The 23,766-nt window shown below is 41.3% G+C and overlaps 2 protein-coding genes across 3 annotated transcripts in view; one reads left to right on the forward strand and one right to left on the reverse strand.

Moving 5' to 3' along the window:
- LOC126457114 (cleavage stimulation factor subunit 2 tau variant) overlaps positions 1-8,035 on the reverse strand; it is a 91,242-nt gene extending 83,207 nt beyond the window's left edge. For both annotated transcript variants that reach the window (XM_050093164.1, XM_050093163.1), the window contains exons 1-2: positions 7,908-8,035; positions 7,746-7,824 (exon numbers count right to left, since the gene is read on the reverse strand). In XM_050093164.1, coding sequence (XP_049949121.1) covers positions 7,746-7,824; positions 7,908-7,953 — 125 coding nt within the window. In that variant the 5' untranslated portion in view covers positions 7,954-8,035. The remainder of the gene's footprint in view (positions 1-7,745; positions 7,825-7,907) is intronic.
- A 114-nt stretch (positions 8,036-8,149) lies between these two features.
- The window catches only part of LOC126455946 (protein phtf), a 163,513-nt gene continuing 147,896 nt past the window's right edge, over positions 8,150-23,766 (forward strand). Inside the window, exon 1 of the mRNA XM_050091703.1 lies at positions 8,150-8,765. Within this exon, the coding sequence (XP_049947660.1) occupies positions 8,740-8,765 (26 nt within the window). The 5' untranslated portion in view covers positions 8,150-8,739. The remainder of the gene's footprint in view (positions 8,766-23,766) is intronic.

Consider the following 23,766-nt stretch of genomic DNA (forward strand, 5'->3'; position numbering starts at 1 on the left):
AAAACTTAGAGCAAATGATAAAACTCAGCCTCATGAATAAAATGTAAAACTAAAGCTGCTATTACGGCATTGTCGCCCAACACCAAAGGTAGGGTGCTGGCAATGAGCAACAGCGGCACCGAGGTGGGTCCTGGTGACGGAGGAGGTAACCATGCATCAGCCACGTATGGCCAATGTGGAGCTGACAGAGAACTACAGAGTCCCTGCGAGAAGCATGCGCGGAGTTCTTCCACACATTCATAGTCTCCTTAATGCCATGCAGCTTCTTGTGTGTACTGAGGTTATGCCATTCTGTCACCCAAAGCTATAAAACCTTGCGGCATAATACTGAATGCAGGTCAGTTTCAGAGAAGCCAATCTCCATAAGCGGTTTCTACGTAGCCTGTTTTGCCAACGTGTCGGCAAGTTAGTTGCCTGAGATTCCGGCATGACCTGGGGTCCTGTCACTACCAAAGGATGACGAGGGTAGCACTGGTCGATAGCTTGTAGGCTGCTCAAGGAGTCAGTATACAGGAGAAATGACTCGCATGGACATGAATGGATGTGCTCAAGAGCATGAGATATGGCCGCCAGCTCTGCAGTGTAAACACTGCAGCCATCTGGTAATGAGTGCTGTTCTATATGTCCTCCACGAACACAGGCAAAGCCAATGTGACCATCAGCCTTCAGAGTAAACCACTTCATGGCCCCGGTACACGTCGAGAATCGAGAGTAACTGACAGTGGAGGGTCGCAGGGATAACTGAGTCCTTAGGGCCATGTGAAAGGTCCAGGAAAAGCCGCTGTCTAGTTGTACACCATGGAGGTGTTCGTGAATGAACCTCAAGTATAGATGGTAATAGCAAGGACTCCAGGTCAGAGAGAAGGGATCACACACAAACTGCAATTGTAAGCCCTGACCTAGGACACCGATGAGGGAGATGAACCGCCATGGGCGGGAAAAGGAGGCAGTAATTCGAATGTGCAGGAGAACTACAAATGTGCACAATGTAAATGGAGAGCAATTGTGCATGCCTAACCTGCAATGGAGGGACTCTGGCCTCCACCAGGACGCTGGTCACTGGACTAGTCCTAAAAGCTCCTGTCGCTCGGCGAATGCCACAGTGGTACACTGGGTCAAGTAAACGCATTGCTGAAGGTGCCGCTGAACCATAAACCACACTCCCATAGTCAAGGCGGGATTGAACAAGGGCTCTGTGGAGCTGCAGCAGTGTAGAGCGATCTGACCCCCAGTTGGTGTTGCTCAGGCAGTGGAGGGCACTGAGGTGCTGCCAGCACTTCGGCTTAAACTTTGCTGGAAGAGCAGTAAGAAATGCAGAAGTCGTCCGCATACAGAGAAGGTGAGACGGATTGCCCTACAGCTGCTTCTAGACCATTAATGGCCACTAGACGTAGTTGTTGTTGTTGTCTTCAGTCCTGAGACTGGTTTGATGCAGCTCTCCATGCTACTCTATCCTGTGCAAGCTTCTTCATCTCCCAGTACGTAATGCAACCTACATCCTTCTGAATCTGTTCAGTGTATTCATCTCTTGATCTCCCTCTACGATTATTACCCTCCACACTGCCCTCCAACACTAAATTGGTGATCCCTTGATGTGTCAGAACATGTCCTATCAACCGATCCCTCCTTCTAGTCAAGTTGTGCCACAAACTTCTCTTCTCCCCAATCCTATTCAATACCTCCACATTAGTTAGATGATCTACCCATCTAATCTAATAAATGGTACAGAGAGAAAAAGTCGGGTGGGGAAGGTAAAGGCGAACAGCAACAGCTTGAAGGTGGATATTCAGGGAGATGGGTTGAATATGAAGGTCATCCCGTATAAGCAGCATGATGCCCCCATTGAGATGGGATGCTGACCTCAGCAGAAAGATGAAAACGAATCAGTAAGTAAGGTGGAAACTCAAAGCGGTCTTGAGGGTGTAACTTCATTTCCTGAAGGCAGAGTACAAGGGGATGCTGCAATGCTAAAAGCAGCCTTAAATCCTCTTTGTGGGACCAAAGGCCGCAGACGTTCCATTGGAGGACAGTCAGGAGGAGGAAGAGATGTAGGGGTGTCAACTCGGTGGCCGCTGAGGGACTGCCAGTGGAGAGTCGCTACTACAGGGCACAGAAGCATGAGGATCCTGCTCCATGGGGTCCACAGAAGCATCAGCATGCTTGAGCGGTCGGTCGGTGGAGTCCAACGCTGAAAAACAGATGGCCAGCTCGGCTAAGTGACCACGTGGCGACACCGTCGAGCAGGATCTTCGAGTTGGTGAAGGATAAGACCGTTTGTCTTTAGTGGACTTCTTCGAGCCCTTTTGGTTAGAGGAAGACTCTGGAGGAATGGACGAAGTCTTCTCGGGAGTACTCCTGTCCTTTCCTGCCTGTGATTGTGTAGTGGGTAGCTTTGCCCGTTTAGGCGAGAGTTTAATAGTTTGTTGCACAGTGCGAAGGGGAGACGGCAATACTACCTTGACACTGGGTGACTTCACAACATCAGAGCCAAATTTGAGGTCGCATGTCTGCGTAGTCATGTCCTTCATGGAGAGAGGGGTAACAAGAACTGAACTATAAGTGCCAGACAGGAGAACACAGGGTTTGCGACCAGTCAGTAACTTGCGGCCTACTGCGTAATGCACTTTATCCTTGACCCAAATGTCTTGAACAGCCCGCTCATCTAGATACACAGGACAACCACAGGAGACGGCATGGCTGCCATTGCAGTTGATACAGCGGGGAGGAGGAGGTGGACATTTGCCCTAGTGTGCGTCCCTGCCAAAGGTTATGCATTTGGCTGTGTGTTGATAAGACGTTCTAGTGTGACTGAACAGCAGCGCATCGGATTTGGAATGAACTGCCGGACTGTGATAATTTCACAGCCTCCTTTAATCTTGGACGGCAGCACCACCCTATCAAAGGTGAGCAAAAGAGTGCTAGTGGGCACCAAGGCGGAATCGACCTTTTTCATTACACAATGGATGGCAATGACACCCTGATCAGAGAAGTAAGATTATATTTCAGCCTCGGTTAGACTGTCAAGCAGCCTGATGTAAATGACACCACGGGAAGAATTCAAAGTTCTATTTGCCTCAACTCAAACAGGGTAGCCGTGGAGAAGCGAGGCAGCAAGTAGTTGTTGTGAAGCGAGGCAGCAAGTAGTTGTTGTGAAGCAAGGCAGCAAGTAGTTGTTGTGCATGAGATTTAGAAGCCATCTCCAAAAGCCAAGTGCCATTCCATAAATGAGAGCAGGATTTCACAGGGCCAGCAATGGCATCAGCACCTTTGTGAATAATAAACGGATTGACCACGGCAGAGGACCAACTGTCCTCAGTACGTGATACCACAAGCAACCACGGTGCAGTGGGGAGGGTCTCCGAATCAGTAGCCTCATTACGTGTACATTATGTCGAAGTCGATGGAGAGGATCATTGACTCGTTGTGCGGAAATCCCCCATGATTGCCAGCGTCTCCGATGGCGCGCTCTTTCCAACTTGGGGCCCCCTTCACAAGAGGGTACACCCACCTTAGGTGATTGTTCACACCTCAGGTCACACCTCCTTAACACCTGATGGAGGGACCAATGGGCAACGTGGGAAGGTTACAGCTCAGGCAATTATCCCTCCCTGGTCGTGGCCTGTACCAGGAGGTACATGCAAACCCTACCTGTCAACCCGGGGGTGTGAATTACGCATTACCCAGTAACCTTTTATGCATCAGACGCGTGGGCCGGCCGTACTTCCAAGCGTTTAAAGCACCGCATTGGGGGATGGATATAGGGTTTTACATCACAGTGGTAGACCATCACCTTGACCTTCTCGGGTAATGTATCATGAAGGCACCGGTGGCAACCTGATTATCCCTTGGAACCCGATGGACACGCCGAACGAAATATACACCTTGCTGTTCTAAATTGGTGCGCAGCTCATCGTCAGACTGCAAAAGAAGGTCCCTGTGAAATATGATATCCTGGACCATATTTAAGCTCTTTTGTGGCCTGATGGTTACAGAAACATCCCCCAGGTTGTCACAAGCGAGTAATGCCCATGACTGGGCAGAGGGTGCTGTTTCGATCAAGACTGAACCAGATCTCATTTTGGAAAAGCCCTCCACCTCCCCAAACTTGTCCTCTAAATGTTCCACAAAAAACTGAGGCTTCATCGTCATAAAAGATTCTCCATCAGCTCTTTAATATACAAGGTACCAGGGTGAATAAGAGCCGCTGCCATCATTAGCCTGACGTTCCTCCTATGGTATGGCCAGGGAGGTGAACAATTTGGGGTTGTACTTCTGTGCATTGAATTGAGCCCGTGAACACTTAGAGACTGCTGGTGTTTGACTACCAGCAAGAGATGATGTACTACGTTTCATCGCGTGTCATCCACCCTGATGCCACCCAGCCGCAGCAAAGGCCACCTGGCAGGATGGCCATTGCTGGGAGTCTCGATGCCCCAGGGTGACGGGCATCTACTCCTCGGCGTTCGTGGGGAGTTAACGGTGCAGGCATCAGCAGAGCGTTCCCTGTGTGCTCAAGGAGCTACAACCAACAAGGTACATGGCGGCCCCACCATAATGGACTGGCTCCCATGCTGGATACCAGGTGCTACCAAGCGAACTAGTCCTTTACCACTGTCAGCGTAGAAAATGCACCAAGGAGGGTGACATTGCACCAAGGAGGGTGACCTCACCCAACAGTTGGAGAATGAGCAGAAGTGCAGATCCAAGTCGACGATGGATGCGATAGCTCTCAGCGCATGATGGACACGATGCAACACGTAAGGCGCCCTTCCTTAGTTGGCTCGCTTTTCGGGAAAGTTTTTAAAAATGGAAGTCAGACGCTACAGGAAACCATTACATAAAGGTCAAAAGGTGTGAAACTCCTTGTCACCTCTTGCGACAGTCAGGAATACCTCGGGCGTATTCTAGCACCCCGGCCCGCAGGGTGGTGAGAAAGGTACACAGTGGAAGGGGTGAGATGGGAAGTGAGGGGCACAGGGAAGGAAATGAAGACCAGGGAGGAAGAATGGGCTACAATAGCTCAGGGAACTGTGAGTGGCACACACAAACTCACGAAAGGACCGTGGCCTCCTTGTGGAAGGGAAAGGGGCACACGACACGGTGGCTGCATAAGAAGAGACAATTAGTGGTAGCTACAGTTTTCTGAATCTATGAACTTTTCAAGAGTGTCACAAGCAGAATGGTGTCATTATGTTGAGTATACTCCCCTGTTTCCAGGGGAGAGAACAGCCAAAGCAAGTAGTGTGGGACAGAGAGAGCACACTGGTGGAACCCCAAAGTATTGTCCACATGCTCTTGCACAGAATTTATCATGCAGTCATCTTCATACTTGCACTCCAAACATTTGAGCAGTACTCAAGAATGGATTGCACAATTGTTTTCTACATAGTCTTTTTCATGGATGAGCTACACTTTCCTACATGGCCAGAATTTACAACTGTGCTGTGTCTTATTTTCTTGAGCTCTACCACAATGGATGTAATGAATTTCATATGTTGAAAAGATTTGTATGAGGGGTGTTCAATAAGCAATGCAACACGTTTTACTTAATCGTTTTTTTCGAAAAATACAGAATTTGTTGTGAGACATCGTGGAATCTTCTCACTTCAGAAACTAGAGCTTCATGAAGTTCCGATAGGTGGCAGCCCTATATGTAGCCTCCAAAATGGCATCTGCAACAGAAGTGCATTCCAAGCAGAGAGCTATCACCGAGTTTGATTTGGCGAAAAAGCACACATAGCCAAAGCTGCTTGCAGAAAGTCTCTGGAGATCCGACAGTGAACAAAAGAACGGTGAGTAGACGGATGAGGTGTCTGGAATCATCGCAACAAGGTCATGCAAACCTGCCTGATCTCCCACGTGCCAGCCAGTCGCCCACAGCCTTGACACCTGCAATGTGGGTATGTGCAGATACACTCATTCGAGATGATTGATGGATCGCAATCAGACACCTCACTGCTCAACTGGATGGACATCTCTGGTGGTAGTGCTGGTACACTCATCAATCAGTTTGGGTATTCAAGCGAGTGTGCCTGCTTGATTCCTTGCCACCTAACAGAAAACAATAAATGGTAACAAAGGACCATCTGCGCAGAACTGCTTGGGTGTTACTGAAAATCTTCATTACAACTGATTAAACATGGATTCATCACTTCAAACGAGGAAAGAAATCGTAATCCATGGAGTGGCACTATACCACCAGAACTCTGAAGAAAAAGTTCAAAGTAGAACCTTCAGCTAGTAAAGTCATGGCAACGGTTTTCTAGGACTGAAGGCGTTATTCTTCTTGAGTACTACTTTGTATGCAACTGTAAGGAGAGATGGGCTAAATAGTTGTGTGACAACTGTCATCAAGGAAAGCTAGACAGGAACAGAAATGATTATAGAAAAAGTTAAAACAACAAACAGAAGACTTACTTTTATTTCTCCAAATGTATGAAGACCCACTACAAATAATCCAGACTAGCTATCTCAGTGTCAACAACGATGAAGCACGTATAGAGGTGTCATAGTGTAGTGGCTGCAAGTGGTCTGAGTGGCTGTCACCAGCGTCCTATTCAGTGGATAGTCACCACTGGGTCTGCCAGATCTCGCATGGCCACTATTGGCATCAGATGTAAACTTACCATTCCATTACCAACCAACCTCGATACGCTGTGGGGTGGTACTGATACATGATACCACAATTCTGTTTGATGTCCTCCTACATGGTGCAATGATCAACTCCTAAGTGTACTGTGCTACCCTCAGTAAGGTGGTGTAATGCCGCTGCACTGAATTGATATGAAGCTGAAAAACAGGATACTGTAGTCAAAATAGTTGAGAATAACGTGGTGTATTGGAATCCCAAATGAAACCAACACTTAAAAAAAAAAAAAAAAAAAAAACTTATTGAACACCAGTTCCCCACTCTTGCAATAAACACAGAGGTCAAAAGAGTCATAAGTTGCTTATCCAAAACAACATTGCCCAAGTGTCAACTGACCATTACATCCCACAGTTGTATTCCCAAATTTCTGGACTTAACAATGTCCTTGTAGTCTCATTTGGGCCTGCTTGAAGCATATGCCAGTAAACCAAGAGAGTCGAGTGTCAGAGTAATGGAATGGTTTCATTTTTCTCCGTATAGTACCACTCTCTGCATTTCAAGCCAAATAAGAGGTAAGATTAAGAAATAAAAGGAAAAATATCAATGAATGCATATATTAATGTATTACCACAGAACTAAGTATTTATACATGTAGGACCTACTGAACACATTCATTGCAGGTAACCACTCACCAAACAATTATGTGGATGAACTGTGAAACATAAGCTCATGTAACTAATGTAAGTTTGTAACTATATATTTATCGTATCCTAGTGCGTGTGCTCGACTGACGTTCTATCATGGGTTTCTTCAAATGTATCCAGCCATTTAAAGATTATTAATGGTGAGTAAGGAATCAAGTTTCTTCTCAATCATAATTTTTCATCTCAATGATTATGCAAACTAATATTGTTACTTAGCTGAAATGTATTGAGGCGTGGGTCTTGCCCTAACTGCAGTCGGGTATGTTATAAGAGGGCGTGTATGTGTCAATACGACCACTATAGTATTTTTGTCAGTTTTAAAACGACGCCAGCATTAGCAAAACTCAAACATTAAAAACACTGTTACGAAAGTCATGAAATACAAAGGCTTTTGTGAAATTGGCAGTGGCCGTGTCTATTATATGAATAGGAATTTCTTCGAAACAACTTACTTGAATGAAAGCACTGGGCCAACTTCACTGAATATATCCTTCAATTTCTCCTCAGTTACTTCATAAGGTATATTTCCCACTAAAAAGAGGAAAAGATAATTTGGTGATTTCGTACATATTTTTGAAAAATACCTTTGAATACGATTCTATATCACTACATACCGAAAACAGAACGAAGAGACTTGTCCATTAAGCTTTGGTCCGTCATCTTTCACCGCAAACAGAATCTCCTCGTACACTCCTTGTCTAACAATAACAAAACAACGGTTGTTTACAGGCTTACAGCTTTCCTGGCTTCGGCCGCTTATGTTCACAGCTATGTGTTTTCAAAGATCACAGCAGCAAATTTGAAAACAAATATTTATAAAGAAAATCTTTGGCAGAATGGTAGAGTGGAAATCGATTAATCAAAGCATTGTCTAGTCTAGTACTAGTACAGAGAACTCCTAATAGAATTTATATCTACAGGGAAATGATGTAAATACTAGGGCGCACAACATATTTTGAATGAAAAATCCGTTGTGAAGCGTTCCCGACCTAAAGAAACAGGGAATCATATGATACAATAAAACTGTGAGCACGAACTTCAGCAGATGCGATATAATGTGTGTCGTCGACATAACATGATATTGACGGACGGCAGGTCGTCCGCGTCCACGAGCATGAGTTACAAAGGGAACATGAAAAAAGAAGGCAAAACATTGAATCATTTAAAAGATAATTAATTTAATACAAAAGCAAGCAGTGGCATGTTATTCCACACGCAGGAGACTAATGCTTTGTGCTGAAATTTTTGTGTAATGTTTGGCCGTGGTCCAAGGTTATGCTAAATTTATTCAATTTTGTTCACCCTAAAGAAGCAGTAATTATTTACATATGCTCCTTTTAGAGCTGTTATATTTGTATTGGAAGAGTTGAAAGATTTTTTGAATAAATTATTTCACCTGTAATCAAGTGAAATACATGCTGAGTTTTTTTCGTCAGCGTACAAAACATGGGAATGCAGGAAGTAATGTCATGGTAAGTTAATGTCAGTGACCTGTTGTTACTTGGATGTACCTTAGCAGACGCTTTTAAGCGGGAATGTAATCTAGGTTTATAATTTCATGGAGGCACGTATACGTTATGTTTTATGCAATTCGGAAATAAATGCAAACTGTGTAATATGTTCGATTGACTGTGCAGCGAGAGCATTTACCTGTCGCAAGTAATAGAAGAAAGTAATTACGTAGAACTTACATAATCCTTAGTCAGCTAGTTGATGTCCCCTCTTTTCAAGAAAATTTGTAACATATTTGCTTTTTTCATATTGGCCTGCAATATTTCAATGTTTTCTGCACAGTCTTGGCATTTATATTTATGTATTTCCTGTGACGCCCTTATTATTGTTACTTGCCATACTTCACCATACAATTTTTAACCGTAATTTAATTAATTTTACCCGAAAAATTGAGTATGTATCTAAGTATAATTCAACGTCTAGTCCAATCATCTACAACAGTGTTCCTAATTTGTAGTGTAGACCGTTACTGAGAAGCTCATCGTAGACCTACTCAATTACACTGCACTTAAAATATCTTCTTCCACCTATTTTCTGACCCATTCCTGCCTTTTTTCCACATCTACATAATTTGTCACTCTGGGTCTACTTCAGAAGAGTTTGTGTTAACTTAAAGAAAATCCTTCTTTTGTTAGTCATTAAACTCATGTTGCTAATGTTTTGGTTAATTGGTACTTTTATCTCTATCTGTAAGTCTGCTTTCTTTCCTTTTCATCTGCTTGTGTACTCCAAAGCCATCTTTTGATGTGTGGCAGAGGGTACTTGAGGTACGACTATCATGTCCTCCCTTCGCTGCTGATAGATTATATTAGATGTATTGTTCATTCCAATAGGGTTATAATGAGAAGAGTTTCCAAGAATACACAATATTTTCAAAGAAAAACATATATGTTAATGAACGTTCCAGTCAGCAAGTGAAATGGCCCTCTTGGGGTGTGTTGGATCCTCTTTATTACTATTTAAGCTTGATAAAGGCCCCAGACGTACTAGCAATACTTAAAAACTGGTTGTATGAGTGTTCTGGAAACCACTTCAACGCTCTTTGCAGATTCTTCCAGTGAATGTTATCCTGGCATCTGGTTATCTGACAACTAATTTAATGTAGTCATTGCCCTTTATATTGCTCCAGATAGTTAGTCATGGGTATTTTCCTATTTTTATTGTTTCCGGTGATTTTTTAACATTAGTGAAATAGAACAAAAACAGACCTTTCACATATCCATATGAAATATAATGTATTTATTTATGTTATCGATCAACCACCAGTTCCTGTGCCATTTGTCACTCCTCAGCAGGTCTTCTTGAATTTATCTACAGTCTTCCAGCATTGCTAATTTCAGTAGAAAATAAGAGTTGTTTATGAACAGTGTCAGAGATTCTGACATTATTTATGTATATTGTAAACAGTAGCTGCCCTTTAACACACTGTTGGGGTACTCCCAAATTTTTTTTTTATGTCTCTCGATTTCATTATGTTAACAATGATATACTGAGTTCCATCCACTAGGAAGTTCTGAATCCAGACCTAAATTTTGTTGTATACTTGATAAACTCATATTTTGTTCACTAAACCGACAGTGTAGAACTGGAATGAATGGCTCCCAAAGCCAAGGAAAACTGCATCAATGTGGGTACCACTGTCTACATTGCTCAGGTAGTCATCTGAGTTTCGCGAAATCTCTGTTACAGAGGAGATATTAGTTCTCCAAAAAGGTTTTAATGTGTGGAAATTAAACTTGAACAGGTTGATATCAGTGTTATAGGCCTATAGCTGTGTGTATCTGTCTGACAAGCCTACCTGAAAAATGGAATGACCTGTGGGGTTTTTTTTTTTTTTTTTTTTTTTTTTTTTTTTTTTTTTTTTTTTTTTTTTTTGCCCCCCCCCCCCCCCCCCCAGTTGCTAGGTGGCCTTCATTGAAATGGCAATCTATAGTAAACAGCTGCTACAAAGGGAGCAAGTTCTTTTGTATATTCTGTGTTGCTTCATGTTTATCTCATCAGTTCCAGATGTGTTTCCACAATGAAGCAATTTTAGGTGCTTTTTCTATTCCTTGATCACTGATCTCTACATGTGCCATTTTGGTGTTTCTACACTGATCGAAAGGAGGAACCTTATTACAGTCGCCCACAACGGAACAATTCTGGGAGACCAAATTTATCAATTAGGTTCTCTGTCTCTCACTTCTGTTTTCATTTTGCATTTGAACTCCTTTAATGCCACTTACATTGCTCATGCACATTTTGATGTTGTTCAGCTTTTGTTTGTCAAAAAGACTTTGACTTTGCTTAAATGTGAGATGAACCTCTGTTTGCTTTTTTTAACGAGGCTGTAGAATCACTGCGAGCCCTTTCCATCCATTGATGTTATCTACTAAGATACTCAGCATTTTCTTTTCTATTACTTTTGACAACCATAAATATTTTCCTGTCTGTCTGGACATTCCATCTATTTATTAAGCTGTTTTCATCTTTTCCCCTGCTGTGTAAGTGATTTTTGTTTTATCTTAATCAAGGCTTAACTTTATTTCCCAAATATGGTTTCCATTTGCCACATTGTGGATACTGTATATTTTACATGACATGAAAAGATCACCACATGCCTACATGTTCTTCCTCCATGACTAATCAGGTTCAGAGATGTGAAATAAAACCAAAATTTGCTGTAGCAAACGAGTAGTTTATTGTGAACTGCACTTGTATGACATATTGACTGTTAACTATCATTAACATTAGCTTCATAGTTGTCAATAAATGACATTGATTGCACTCCTTACATGCTCAAAGAGACTGTAACTACAGAGCAGGCTATCTGTCTGTCCCACCCTTATTTAAGCCATCTGTTTCTTTGTCAACCATTTTATCTTCCTTTCCTATTAGTTTATAATTGATTACAGTTTCCAGTATGTTGTGTGTTGTTTCCTTTTTATACACCCGTGCTCTGTTTTTTTTTTTTTTTTTCTTTTTTTTACATTGTATATTAATTTTCATTTCAGATGATTGATTGCCATTCTTAATAGGTTTCCAGGATTCCCGACCTTATGTTGTTACAGGGGTGTCAATTACTGTACGAAATTTTAGCTTCGTATCCTTCCCTGTCTTGCTATCTGGTTTTGTTGTGTGTTCTGGTAAATATTGTTTGAAACTTGTTCATTTTATTAATCACATCAGTTTCATTTGCATAGCTAATGACCCAACCAAGTAGCCAAAACTCTTCCATAACAGAAAAGCAGCTATGTATGAAAAGCTGCTGTTGCTGTTTGTTTGGTTTGTTGCTGATAGTAATTTCATTTTCACCCTTCCAACATTAGTAAGGTGTTTTGTTGCTTCTGGTTTTTATAAATTTCTCTCTACGGTATTCATACTTGTCTCTGGATTTCCAGTGTTTCCTTATTGTATAGATACAAAGATTGCTGTCACACAGTTTAACTGCATAAAAGCGTAATACTCATTGGACTGCATGAATTGCAATTCTTTACTTTGAATAATCATTTTATTTAATAATTGATAATTGAAATCTTTTCAATAAATAAAACTGAAATTAGACTGACTGGTTGCTGTTTTATACTGCCCTGTGTAAAAGAACAGCGAAAAATATGGGAAAATTTCATTTTAATTACACTCCACTGTTTAAGCTCTATATCTTACTTGTTAGGGTGTCTAAAAAGACTTTTTATGTGATGGAGAAAACATTTACCTGTGCTGTACTTTTTCGTTGCATTCTTTGCATGTGCTCGTCTTCATGTATTGAATGTCAGATGTAATCTGCTGCAAACCACTGTGAAGTACATGGCAAAGGGTACAGCCCACCGACCAGTTATTACGACTTTTTCCTCAGCCATTCACGCATGTGGTGTGGGTAGAATGATTGTTCAAATGCCTCTTTTGTGTGCTGTAATTAACTTAATCGTGTCCTCATGATCCCTATGGGGACGATATGTAGGGGGTTGTTGTATAGTTCTAGAGTCATCATTTAAATTCAGTCCTAGAACTTTGTTTGTAGACTTTTCAGTCTAGTTCATTTGACATCTCCGTGACACTTTCACGTCAAAAAAAGCTGTGGCCATCTATGCTGCTGTTCTCTATGTTCAATAATCCACTTTTTGTGCTATTTGGTATGGGTTCCACGTACTTGAGCAGTATTCTAGAATGGGTTGCACAAGTGATTTTTAGTAATCTTCTGTGTAGGATGATTGCATTTCCATAGTAGTCTGCAAACAAACCAAAATCTGCCAACTGCTTTATCCACAGCTGAGCCTGTGTGATTGTTCCAGTTCATGTCCCTACTAAGTGTCACACCCAGGTATTTGTTAGATTTACAGATTCCAGTTGTGACTCACTGGTGTTCTGTTCATAGGGTATTATGTCTTGTCGTTATGTGAGCACTTAAGGCCAGTATTACACCATCAAATTTCTTTGTCAAAGATTTGATCAAAGATGTGATCAAATATTCGTCAAATATATTTAACAAAGATCTTTGACGTGGTGCTAAAAAGGGGTATTATACTGTCATCATATTTTTCATCAAAGTTCAAGATGGCTGACAACAACAACTTGTTATCAACTGCAGCAGTTGCAAGTACCACAATTGCACTGTGTGCACATGCAGAAGAGAAGCGGGGGAAAAAAAGGAAACGTGCCTGGTGAAGCCGTGGGTTTTACAATGACACGATAAAAGCATTCAACAAAACTTGTTACCTGAGCTTATAGTGGAGGACGTAAAGTCGTACATCAATTACTTAAGAATGGATGAGCATAGGCCTACATTTCTGTATGTGCTCAGTGAAGTGTATCCTCATATCACAAAGCACAATACTCACTTAAGCACTGCTATATCTTCAGAAGACAGGCTCACTGGAACACTCAGATTCTTTGCTACAAGAGAGAGTTGGGTTAGGTTAGGTCAGGTCTCCAATCTTCTTTATCAGTTTTTGTATTCAGGGTGCCTCACATTGTAAACTGCTTCATCAGCTTCATACATCTCTAATAATTTTGTAGTTGTTGGTACACACCAATTGTATTTACTGGCAATGTTTATAAAAACACTATAGTTGACAGAACACTGCAGCGATGCTAGTGCTCCACGTGGTAACATTGTAGTGAACAGAGGACAAGTGACTTCTTTGATCAAATCTACAGCAAGGCCCTAGATTTGATCGAATATTTGATGACATTTGACAAAGTTTGCCTATTACACCATCAAATTTCCTTGACAAAGATATTGGACAAAGAAATTTGATAGTGTAATACTGGCATAAGCAAGCTGCCGATCTATATGCCACTTTGAAATAATATCGAAGCCTAACTTTGATCAGACTGTATTTCATTGTAGATAACTGCACCACCTGTAAAAAGCCTGAGGTTAATATTAATATTGTCTTGAATGGTATTAACATACAAAATGAATAGCAAGAGACCCAGCACACTTCCATGGGATACACCTGAAGTGACTCCTACGTCTGTCGATGATGCTCCATCCGAGATAACATGCTGCGTCCTCCCTACGAGAAAGTACTCAGTCCAGCCACAAATTAAGCTTGGTACCCCATATCATCGTACTTTGGGTGATAAATGTAGGGGTGGTACTGAATCAAATTCTTTTTGTAAATCAAGAAATATTGCATCTACCAGACTGCCTTGATCCAAAGCTTTCAGTATGTTATGTGAGAAGTGTGAATTGGTTAAGAGTGAGAGGATCATCCAGATGAGACTAAAGGCAGGTAATACACAGCATACGGTTTGGAAGTATATGCACCACAGACAGGATACATCATGGAGGAGAAAATGCTTTTCTTTAATAAACTTGAAGAACGAATAACAGAGTAGAACACTGTCACTATGGGTGACCTGAATGTTGAAGCTGCTACAGGAACTCTAGGATGAGAAAACAATCATTGCTCCTCATGGTTATGGGAACAGAAACCCGGAAGGAGAGAATCTAATTGATCTCTACGTGCAAAACAACTTATCCATACAAAACATGAGGTATCAGAAGATGGAAGGTCATAAAATAATGAGATGCAGCTGGATGATAAGCGCAAGACTGTGATAGGCTTCATCATCACTGATAGAAAAATTGGTCTGTATCTTACAGATGTTAAAGTCATACCCAGTGAATGCCTACATAGTGACCACTGCCTATTAACTGCTGACCTTAAAGATGTTCAGGTGCCAAAGTTTAAACGAAAGAGAATGCCAAAGATTAAGACTTGGCTGTTGAAGGACATGGAAAACAATAGAAGGCATAAAGCATGAATAACGGCCGAATTACCCAAAACTGGGAAAGCGGATTAGAAGAAGAATGGTCTTTATTCAAAGAAACCCTTGTTAGAGAAGTCACGGACATTTGCAGAAAAATGAGCGCCATGCCAAAAGAGAAGGAAACACCATGTTGGAATGATTGGGTAAAAACAGCAGTGAAAGATAGGAACATACTGAAAAGAAAATTAAACCATGAAAAACAGATAATAGATAAAAACAAATTAGCAGTTGAACATCTAGCTCAGTAATACGAGAGAAAGGAACTAGCTGTAAAAAGACTGGTCCAGGAAGAAAAGAAAAAGTGCTGGGAAGAATTTACAACAACAATAGAGGAAGACTGTCAGGGAAGTAGGAAACAGATGATGGTAACTTAATATGAACAGAGAAAGGGATCAGGAATGAATGAAAAAATACTCAACATGGTGCTAAATGGAGATGGGAACAACACAACCATCAATGACTGTAGAGTAATTAATGAAGCCCAAAGTAACAGACACCCATTAACATGGTGTGAGGTAGAAACAGCATTAAAGAGCATGGGGAATGGAAAGTGTACAGGCTTTGATGATCTCAGCTCAGGAATCATAAAGGCTGCTAGAATATTATGCTTAAATTAGTCTTATAGTGTGTTATCAGTGGTTTGGGAAGAAAATAGGATCCCAGAAGATTGGAGTAAAGGAGTCATCATCCCTCTGTTCAAAAAGGGCAGTCGACGAAAATATGGAAATCAGAGGCATCACACTGCTGTCATACACATTGAAGCTGTTTGAAAAGATCATAGAAATGAGAATTAGAAAGTGGTAGAACCTTTGCTTGAGGAAGAACATCATGGATTTGGGAAAGACTGAGGTACTATGGATCTTATTTTTGCAGTAAGAATGCTGACAAAAATGTACTGGGATTATGAAAGAAATCTTGTGATTATATTTGTGGATATTGAAAAAGTGTATGACAGTGTTCCTTGAAACAAGATATGGGAATGTTTGAAAGACCTAAGGGTGCCAAAGTACTTAATTGATAAATTCAAGATACTATACCAAAAAATGCTACTGTGTGTCCAGATAGGCAACGGACAATCGGAGTGGTGTGAAACAGAGAGAAGTTTTCAACAAGGAAGTGCCCTTTCACTACTCCTGTCTGTAATAGTAATGAACAAGATCATAAAATCAAGAAAATAGACAGTGAACCAAATGCCCTGGTTTTTGCTGATGATTTGATAGTATGGGGAGAGACAGAAGCTGAAGCACAGAAGAAACTTAATAACTGGATCAACACATTCAAAAATTTCAGACTAAAAATAAGTAAGACAGAGACAATAGAAATAACCATCAACAGGTGAGGAACAACCTCAAATATATTTCTAGAAGGAGTCAAAGTAGAACCTGTTCCACATTTCAAGTACCTAGGAAGCATCATCTCGAGAGACAACACCATTAAGTGGGAAATACTCAGTAGGACACAGAAGGCGATCAGTTTCTTCAGTCAAATCTGAAATCTTCTCTGGGATGATAAAATGCCATGAAAAGCAAAAGCAACCATGTACCACACGTATTTCATACCAATCCTAACAAATGGTTTAGAAACATGTACCCTACTAAACAAAGACCTAAGCTGAATTCAATGAGATTCATTAGAACTATGAACCAAACAACTAGAAAGGACAAAATCAGGAATGAGGCGAATAGAAAAGTTGCTGTTATTGAGGTTCCTGTTACCAGTGTCATAAAGGCATGTGAGCTTCAGTAGTGAGGGCAAATAATGAGAATGAACAGCCAGAGACCTGCCAAAAGGTATTTCAACCTGAAAGAAGACCACAAGGAAGGCCAAGAAAATGCTGGATAGAGACTGTAAGATCAGATGTGGAGGAGAAAGGACGCAAATGGGAAGCTGTTCTGGAACAGAAGGAAAGGGCGAGCACTTATATACCACACCCGAGAGACTGAAGTTGGAGAACGATGATGATAATGTTGATACAACAAATGGACATCAAGAATATTGTATGGTAGTTTCATGTATCATATCTGCAACCCTTCTCATAGACAGGTGTGACCTGTGCTTTCTTCCAGTTATTAGTCAGGAATGTTGTTCAAAGGATGTACAGTAGATTATACACACGCTGAAAAAAAAAAAAAAGTACACCTAGAAAAAGATGTTGATTTTGATCCAGTGACTGCAGATGCCACCTGGGGGGGGGGGGGGGGGCAGTAGCTGTATTGATAATGGTTTCAACATTGTCTCCAAACAGATAGCTTAGATGGCTTAGCTACCAGAGCGCCTTCTGTATCTACCATTTAATAGGGAATGCTCAAAGCCAGAAGGCTCAGTGTGGTGAAAACATCTGATACAAGCAGGCAACCATGACGCGGAGATGCACTTGTGCTCTTACAGCCAACTGAGTGAGTTTGAAAGGGATAAAAATGTAACTTTCTGAGTTGTGGAATGGTTCTTTTGGAGAACTGCAACACAAGTTGGATGTGCTGCAACAGTTGTGCAACGATGCTGGTATCAGTGATCACGTGAACATTCTAAAAATAGGTTTGGACAAACCCGCAACACAGGTGCCCAGGATCGTCACATTGTAAGAGCAGCAGTGGCACATTGTACTTCTACTGCAGCGTGTATAAGAGGTCTTGTGAGCCCAGATGTGTCAGTACGAACTGTTGCGAACCACTTATTAGGAGTTGTGCTACAGGCACGCACATCTTTACCCCATCTTCTGCTCATGCCACAGCATTGACATGGATGGTTCTACTGGGGGTGGCAGTGGATGACTTGAAAGATAGAATGGTGCACCATGGTCTTAAGTGATGAAAACAAATTCTGCCTGGATGCAAGAGATGGTCGTTTGCGTGTATGATGGAGACCTGGTGAGCACTGTGCCATAGAGTGCATTTGTCAAAGACACACGGGCCTCACCTCAGGCCTTATGGTATGGGAAGCAATAAGCTATAACTCTTGTTCACCTTTGGTGCTTATGGAGGGGATGCTAACAAGCACTCTGTACATGCAGAGTGTTGTTAGAACTGTTCTTTTGCTGTTAAACCTGTGTAACTCAGCATGTTGTGAAAGACGTGCAGCAACTTCCCTGGTCAGCTTATTCTCCAGACTTGTCCCCAATTGAGCATGTGAATTGAGCATGTGTGGGATATGATGGGACAAGATGTGATTCATGTGACTCACTAACCAACAACCTTACAGAACTGTGTGAACTGGTCGAGCAGGCGTAGAATAACGTATCATGGACATTATTCACCATCTGTACGTTCAGCTGGATGCCAAGGTCACCGCCTGCATTCCTGCACGTGGAGGCTGCACTGCATACTAATATGGATGTTTCAGCATGGGTCAATATCTGATACCTCATCATTTCACTTACTCCATATGCGCTCTTACAACAACAAATCTTGAGTGACTCCCCTCCTCCACTGTGCCCCTGGCAGTGGCACTGTAGTAACAGGGGGTCTGTTCTGAGCCACAAACTGGGTGTAGAGTCTACAGGAAGTTTATCGGTCCCTGGGGCTTTGTCCAATTTCAGCAATGTCAGCTGCTAGTCAATGCTACTGACACGTTTTACGTACTGGGTTGGTGCAGTAATTCATAGCATTTTCCCCTAAGTTTAATAAACACAACAGACACACATAACAGAGACTTCAGTTGGTAGTAATATGTTCTCCTTCACTATTTACGACAGTCTGCAATCATTGGGGTAGCTTTTCGATTCCATGATTGTAGACATCATGTGGGTTTGAGTCGAAGAACTTGCACAGTTTCATCTGGAGAGGAAGTTCTGTGAAGGTTGTTTGATAGAAGGTGGAAAAGATGAATATCTGAGAGTCCAAGATTAGGTGAATGGCATGGGTGCAGAATGACTTCCCAACCCAACTCATGTAAAGTGTTTTTTGTCAGCATAACAGAATTCAGGTGGGCATTACCATGGGGTAGCACCACTTCATGTAGTTTTCCTGGTTTTTTCTCATGGACTGCATGTGACGACATCTCAGATGCTAACAAAAAATGTCAGCAGTGATGGTTACACCTCAGGGAAGTAGTTTGTAGTACACCATACCAATGCTGTCCCACCAAATGCATAACATTATCTTTTGTGGGTGTGTGCAGGTCTTTATAAGAAGTGTTGCTACTTTGTTTGGGCTCAACTATTCCTTTCTGTTCCTTATGTTAGCGTGAAGAGACCATTTCTTGTCACCAGTAATAATACAGCATGGAAATGGGTGGTGGTGTTCAAGACATGAGCAAGCAGAGATGCATGTATGACCACCAGCTGATGTTTGTAATTATGGCTTAGAGCACGCAGTACCCAGATATCCGAGCTTTATACCTTTCTCCTAACACACAAATGTTACATGATGGTGGAATTATCACAGTTCATCACTTTGCCAGTTCTCAAGTACACAGATCTGCATCATTGTGGATTAATGTGTTTAATTGATCTTCATCAAACCCCAAAGGTCTTCCGGAATTTCAAGAGTCACTAATGTCGGAACCATCCTCCTTAAAACAAGAAAACCATTTTCTTGCCATGGTCTGCCCAATGGCAGTATCCCCATACGTGAAGCAAATGTTTTTGGTTGCATCCGCAGCTGCCACCCCTCTATTGAACTCAAAGAGAAGAATAGGTCAGAAATTTTGCAATTTCTCCACTTGACGTTCCATTTTCTAACGTCACAGCTCCACTCACTATCATCAAATGAGAGGATGACACTATGCAAACTCAAATAACAAACTGCAAATAAAAAGTGACAGCTGATAAATAAACCCATAGCAACCACAATAGCAATGTGCAAAACAAAAATGTGGCAAAGTTGTGCACCAGCCTAATATTTTAGTCATCTTTTCACTGTTATGAGAATAAAATTGGGACAATACTCCTGGATTTTCCTTTGTAAAGGATCAGTTGAAGACAGAGTTAAGCATTTCTGCTTTTTCTTTGCTACCCTCAATTTCAGTTCCTGTCTCGTTCGCTAGGAACTGGGTATATTAACTTTGGTACCACAAACAACTGTTACATGCAACCAGAATTTCTCGGAGTTTTGTGAAAGATTTTTAGACACTATTCTCCTATGGTAGTCACTTTAGGTTTTATGGATTCCTCTCCTGCCTGCCAAAAGGGAATCATTCAGCATCTCTCTATAGCCCTATGCTTTGTTTTATACCTATTACTCAGTAGTCTCTGTTTCTTTAGAAGTTTCTTTACAGTGACTATACGCCATGGAGGATCTATTCCATGATGAACTGTTCTACTGAGTAAATATCTGTCCTGTGCATGCTCAAGTGTTCGTTTAAACTGAAGCTATAGTTCCTCTACATTCTCCTTTCCTGAGCTAAAATTTCAAGTTCCTCGTTGAGATATAACACTACTGCTTTTTTGTCTAGGTTGCTGAATATATAAATCTTTCTACTTGTTTTAATTGTCTTTTGTACTTTGATATTTGAATAATGCAGTACGCCCAAAACCTAGCATGGTAGCCATCCCTTTGTTGGAGAAAGAGGAGGGGGGGGGGGGGGGGGTTGTCATGAAGTACCTGCATGATAGTAACCCCCTGAGCACACAGGGATTGCCCTGTTGGTGTCTGAGCTGATACATCCCCATGTGCCAGAAATACATGCCTGTTATGGCTGGGGCACAGGGTTTCTGAGTAACAGTTTATTGGCTTGGTACCCAGCTGAGGCTGGGTGGTACCCTTGGGGAGAACCCCCGTTTGAGTGGGTGGCACTGTGACTTGCATATGAAGTGGATGAAGCTTTCTCCTGCTGGTGGTCATATGACCCCATCAATTTCTTCAGAAGGGACCTCCAGCTGCATTCCGGGCAGGACGGCTCGCACACCTTACCCCTGTCACTCCCCTCCTACTTATCCTTGATTTTATCTCTGTCTTATTGTATCTTATTTACAATCAGGTTTCCTGGATTTGCCTTTTGCATCCTCCTTTTGAGGATTATTCCTGCATACAGGATGAATGAACTGATGACTTCACAGTTTGGTCCTTTTAACTTCAACAATCAACCAATCTACAGTTGCCCAATAATTGCCTTTTATGTTCTGATGTCTGGGTCTTACCTCAAATGTCTTTTATTGCTTTTGGTGAGTTTTTAGAAATGCTCTTTGAAATTAAAAAATTCACACCTTTTTCTGTAACAGTGTAAAGTTTAATTCCTTTAATGTATTGGTTGTACATCAGCTTTTGTTTTATTGCTATTGTGTTATTATCTGACCAATCACATGCGTGCAATGTGGTCAACAGTACGCATTTTGAATCTCTACCTCATGGTAACGAATGAATAATGTAGTAAGCCATCAAATATATCTGTAGCATTATTCTACTGTGTTTTTCTGTGATGTAACCCGGGGAGAAATACATTAAGAAATCCAGGAGTGTTTCTGTTCCAGTTTTGTTCCCCCCCCCTCCTCAATTTCCATCCTCCATTACTATTTTTCTGCCTACCAAATGGTTATTTTCATGTAAAACATCTATTCTTCACTTCTGCATGTGTTCTGGCTATTAATAACCTTTTTTTGCAAACTGAAAGAGTGCGTGCTAGTTGGTGATATACGTCTACATCTACACGATTGCTATGCAGTTCGCACCTAAGTGTATGATGCAAGATCCACTAACAGGCTGTTTATCTTCTGTTTCACTGTGGAATGAGGGAAAAAATTAACAACTAAATCTGCCTCTGTGAGCTCTATTTTCATCACAGTGTTCATTTCTGTCTAAGTAGCGTGTGGTCAATGTAGTATTTTGGCATTTGAAGGATAAAGTTGGTGATTTTAATTTCATCAAAAGATCTCACCACAAAATAAATCCCTTTATTTTAGTGTTTGCTACCCCAACTTAACATACCCATGACACTCACTCCCCTGTTTCATGATAATACAGAATGAATTGCCCTTCCTTAGACTTTCTCACTGTACTCTGTCAATCCTGTCTTGTAAGCACCCTACAGTACATCAGTAATGCAGTAGATGGACAAGTATAGTGTTGACAGTCTTGTTAGTAGATTTGTTGCATGTTCCAAGTGTTGTGTGATAGAAAAAATTCATTGGTTCACCATCTCTACAACATTTTCTGTGTGATGGTTGCAATTTAAGGTGTTCTTGATTGTAATCTGTTGGTAGTTAGTTTATTTGACAATCTTTAAATTTTTATGATTTAACATGAAACCAAAATGTAATGTAATTATTTTAATACTCAGGTGGAGAACCTAACAGTTCAAGGTCAATTGCCATTTACCCCAACATGCGGGTGCCTCGTTAAAGTACTTTTGCAATTTGTTTTGATCTTCTTGTGACTTTGCTGGACAGTAAAGGACAGAATCATTTGCAAACAGTTGAAGGAGGACACTCCAATTGTCTCCTGAATCATTTCTGTAGATTAAGAACAGCTGGTTGCACGTAACCCCACATATATCTTCAGATGCACTAAGTGATTTTCTGTGAGTTACTGTAAACTGTGACCTTTATGATGGGAAATTGCAATTCTAGTCACATCTCTGAGACAGTAATCCATAGAAACACAATTTAATTAGTAGCCAATTGTGAGGAGTGGTGTCACAATCCGCATGGGAACTTAAAAATCAAACAATGGAAAATGTGGATCCCATCTCGATAGCACTCATTATTCCATTTGAATAAAGAGCCTGCTGTGTTTCACAAGAAGTATATTTTGTGAATCCTTGCTGGTTGAGTTATGTCCATACCTGCAACCTCAAATTTACTTGATCTCGCCCGACACACCCCTTGATTTCTTCAAGACTGACACTGTTCAAACACCACAGGGGTATTAGAATGGATACGAAAGATCTTTGTACAATGGTGCCATGCCTTGCACTGACATGCATTGACACTAGGGGATGCCATTTTCAACAGTTGTTCTGAATGTAACAGCTTGTGAAGCTTGTGCAGGTAAATGGGGACCATTATTTTTGTACCATAGGCTTAGAATTTTTGGTCTGCCTGACATAAAGTTACATGTACTGTTACTAGTGCATTGACAAAGGAAAGTATTGGAGGATACTACGGAGTCTTCAGAATTCTGTTAAGTCATGATCAGAATACGGAAGTTGGACCTTTAGTTCCAGTACTATGTGAGACTAAGGCAAAACTTGACTAGAACTTCAGTTATACCTTTCTGCTTGGTTGTTTCCGGACTAGTGTCCCGTAAGTCAAATTGATACATTTACACTTCTCCATCATCCCTGAATGTTTGTAACATCATCATGAAATCACCCTATATATGCATCATCTTGCATATTATTATGCTTATTATATATACCAGCTCTCCCAGCTCCAATTCCTTCCTCTAATAGGAGATTTCATACACACAAATTGCAGTGTCTCACTACAGAGAATGGATCATTTTAGTTAGGAAATTTTCCCATCCCTCGTCACACAATGAGAGAAATTCAGTTTCAAAAGAAAAGGTGAAAAATAATCCCCTCAGTACCTGGTTTGAACCTAAAGAAATGGCGAATTATTTTTGATCACAAAATTGTTGCTTTTTGTTGAACAAATTGAGGAAAAATTCAGGGAAGTAACCTCATTTATCAGAATGTGAAGGAACTCCATCGTGATTAAAGTGGCAGCCCTTACTCAGTCAAATGTACTCATCTCCTGTGGGAAGCAGTGATGTTCCTGTCACCATGACTCCTCACAACAGCCTCAAAATGATTGAGGGTGCTATTTTT

Source organism: Schistocerca serialis, chromosome 2 (genome assembly GCF_023864345.2).
Source record: "Schistocerca serialis cubense isolate TAMUIC-IGC-003099 chromosome 2, iqSchSeri2.2, whole genome shotgun sequence".
Lineage (NCBI taxonomy): Eukaryota > Metazoa > Arthropoda > Insecta > Orthoptera > Acrididae > Schistocerca > Schistocerca serialis.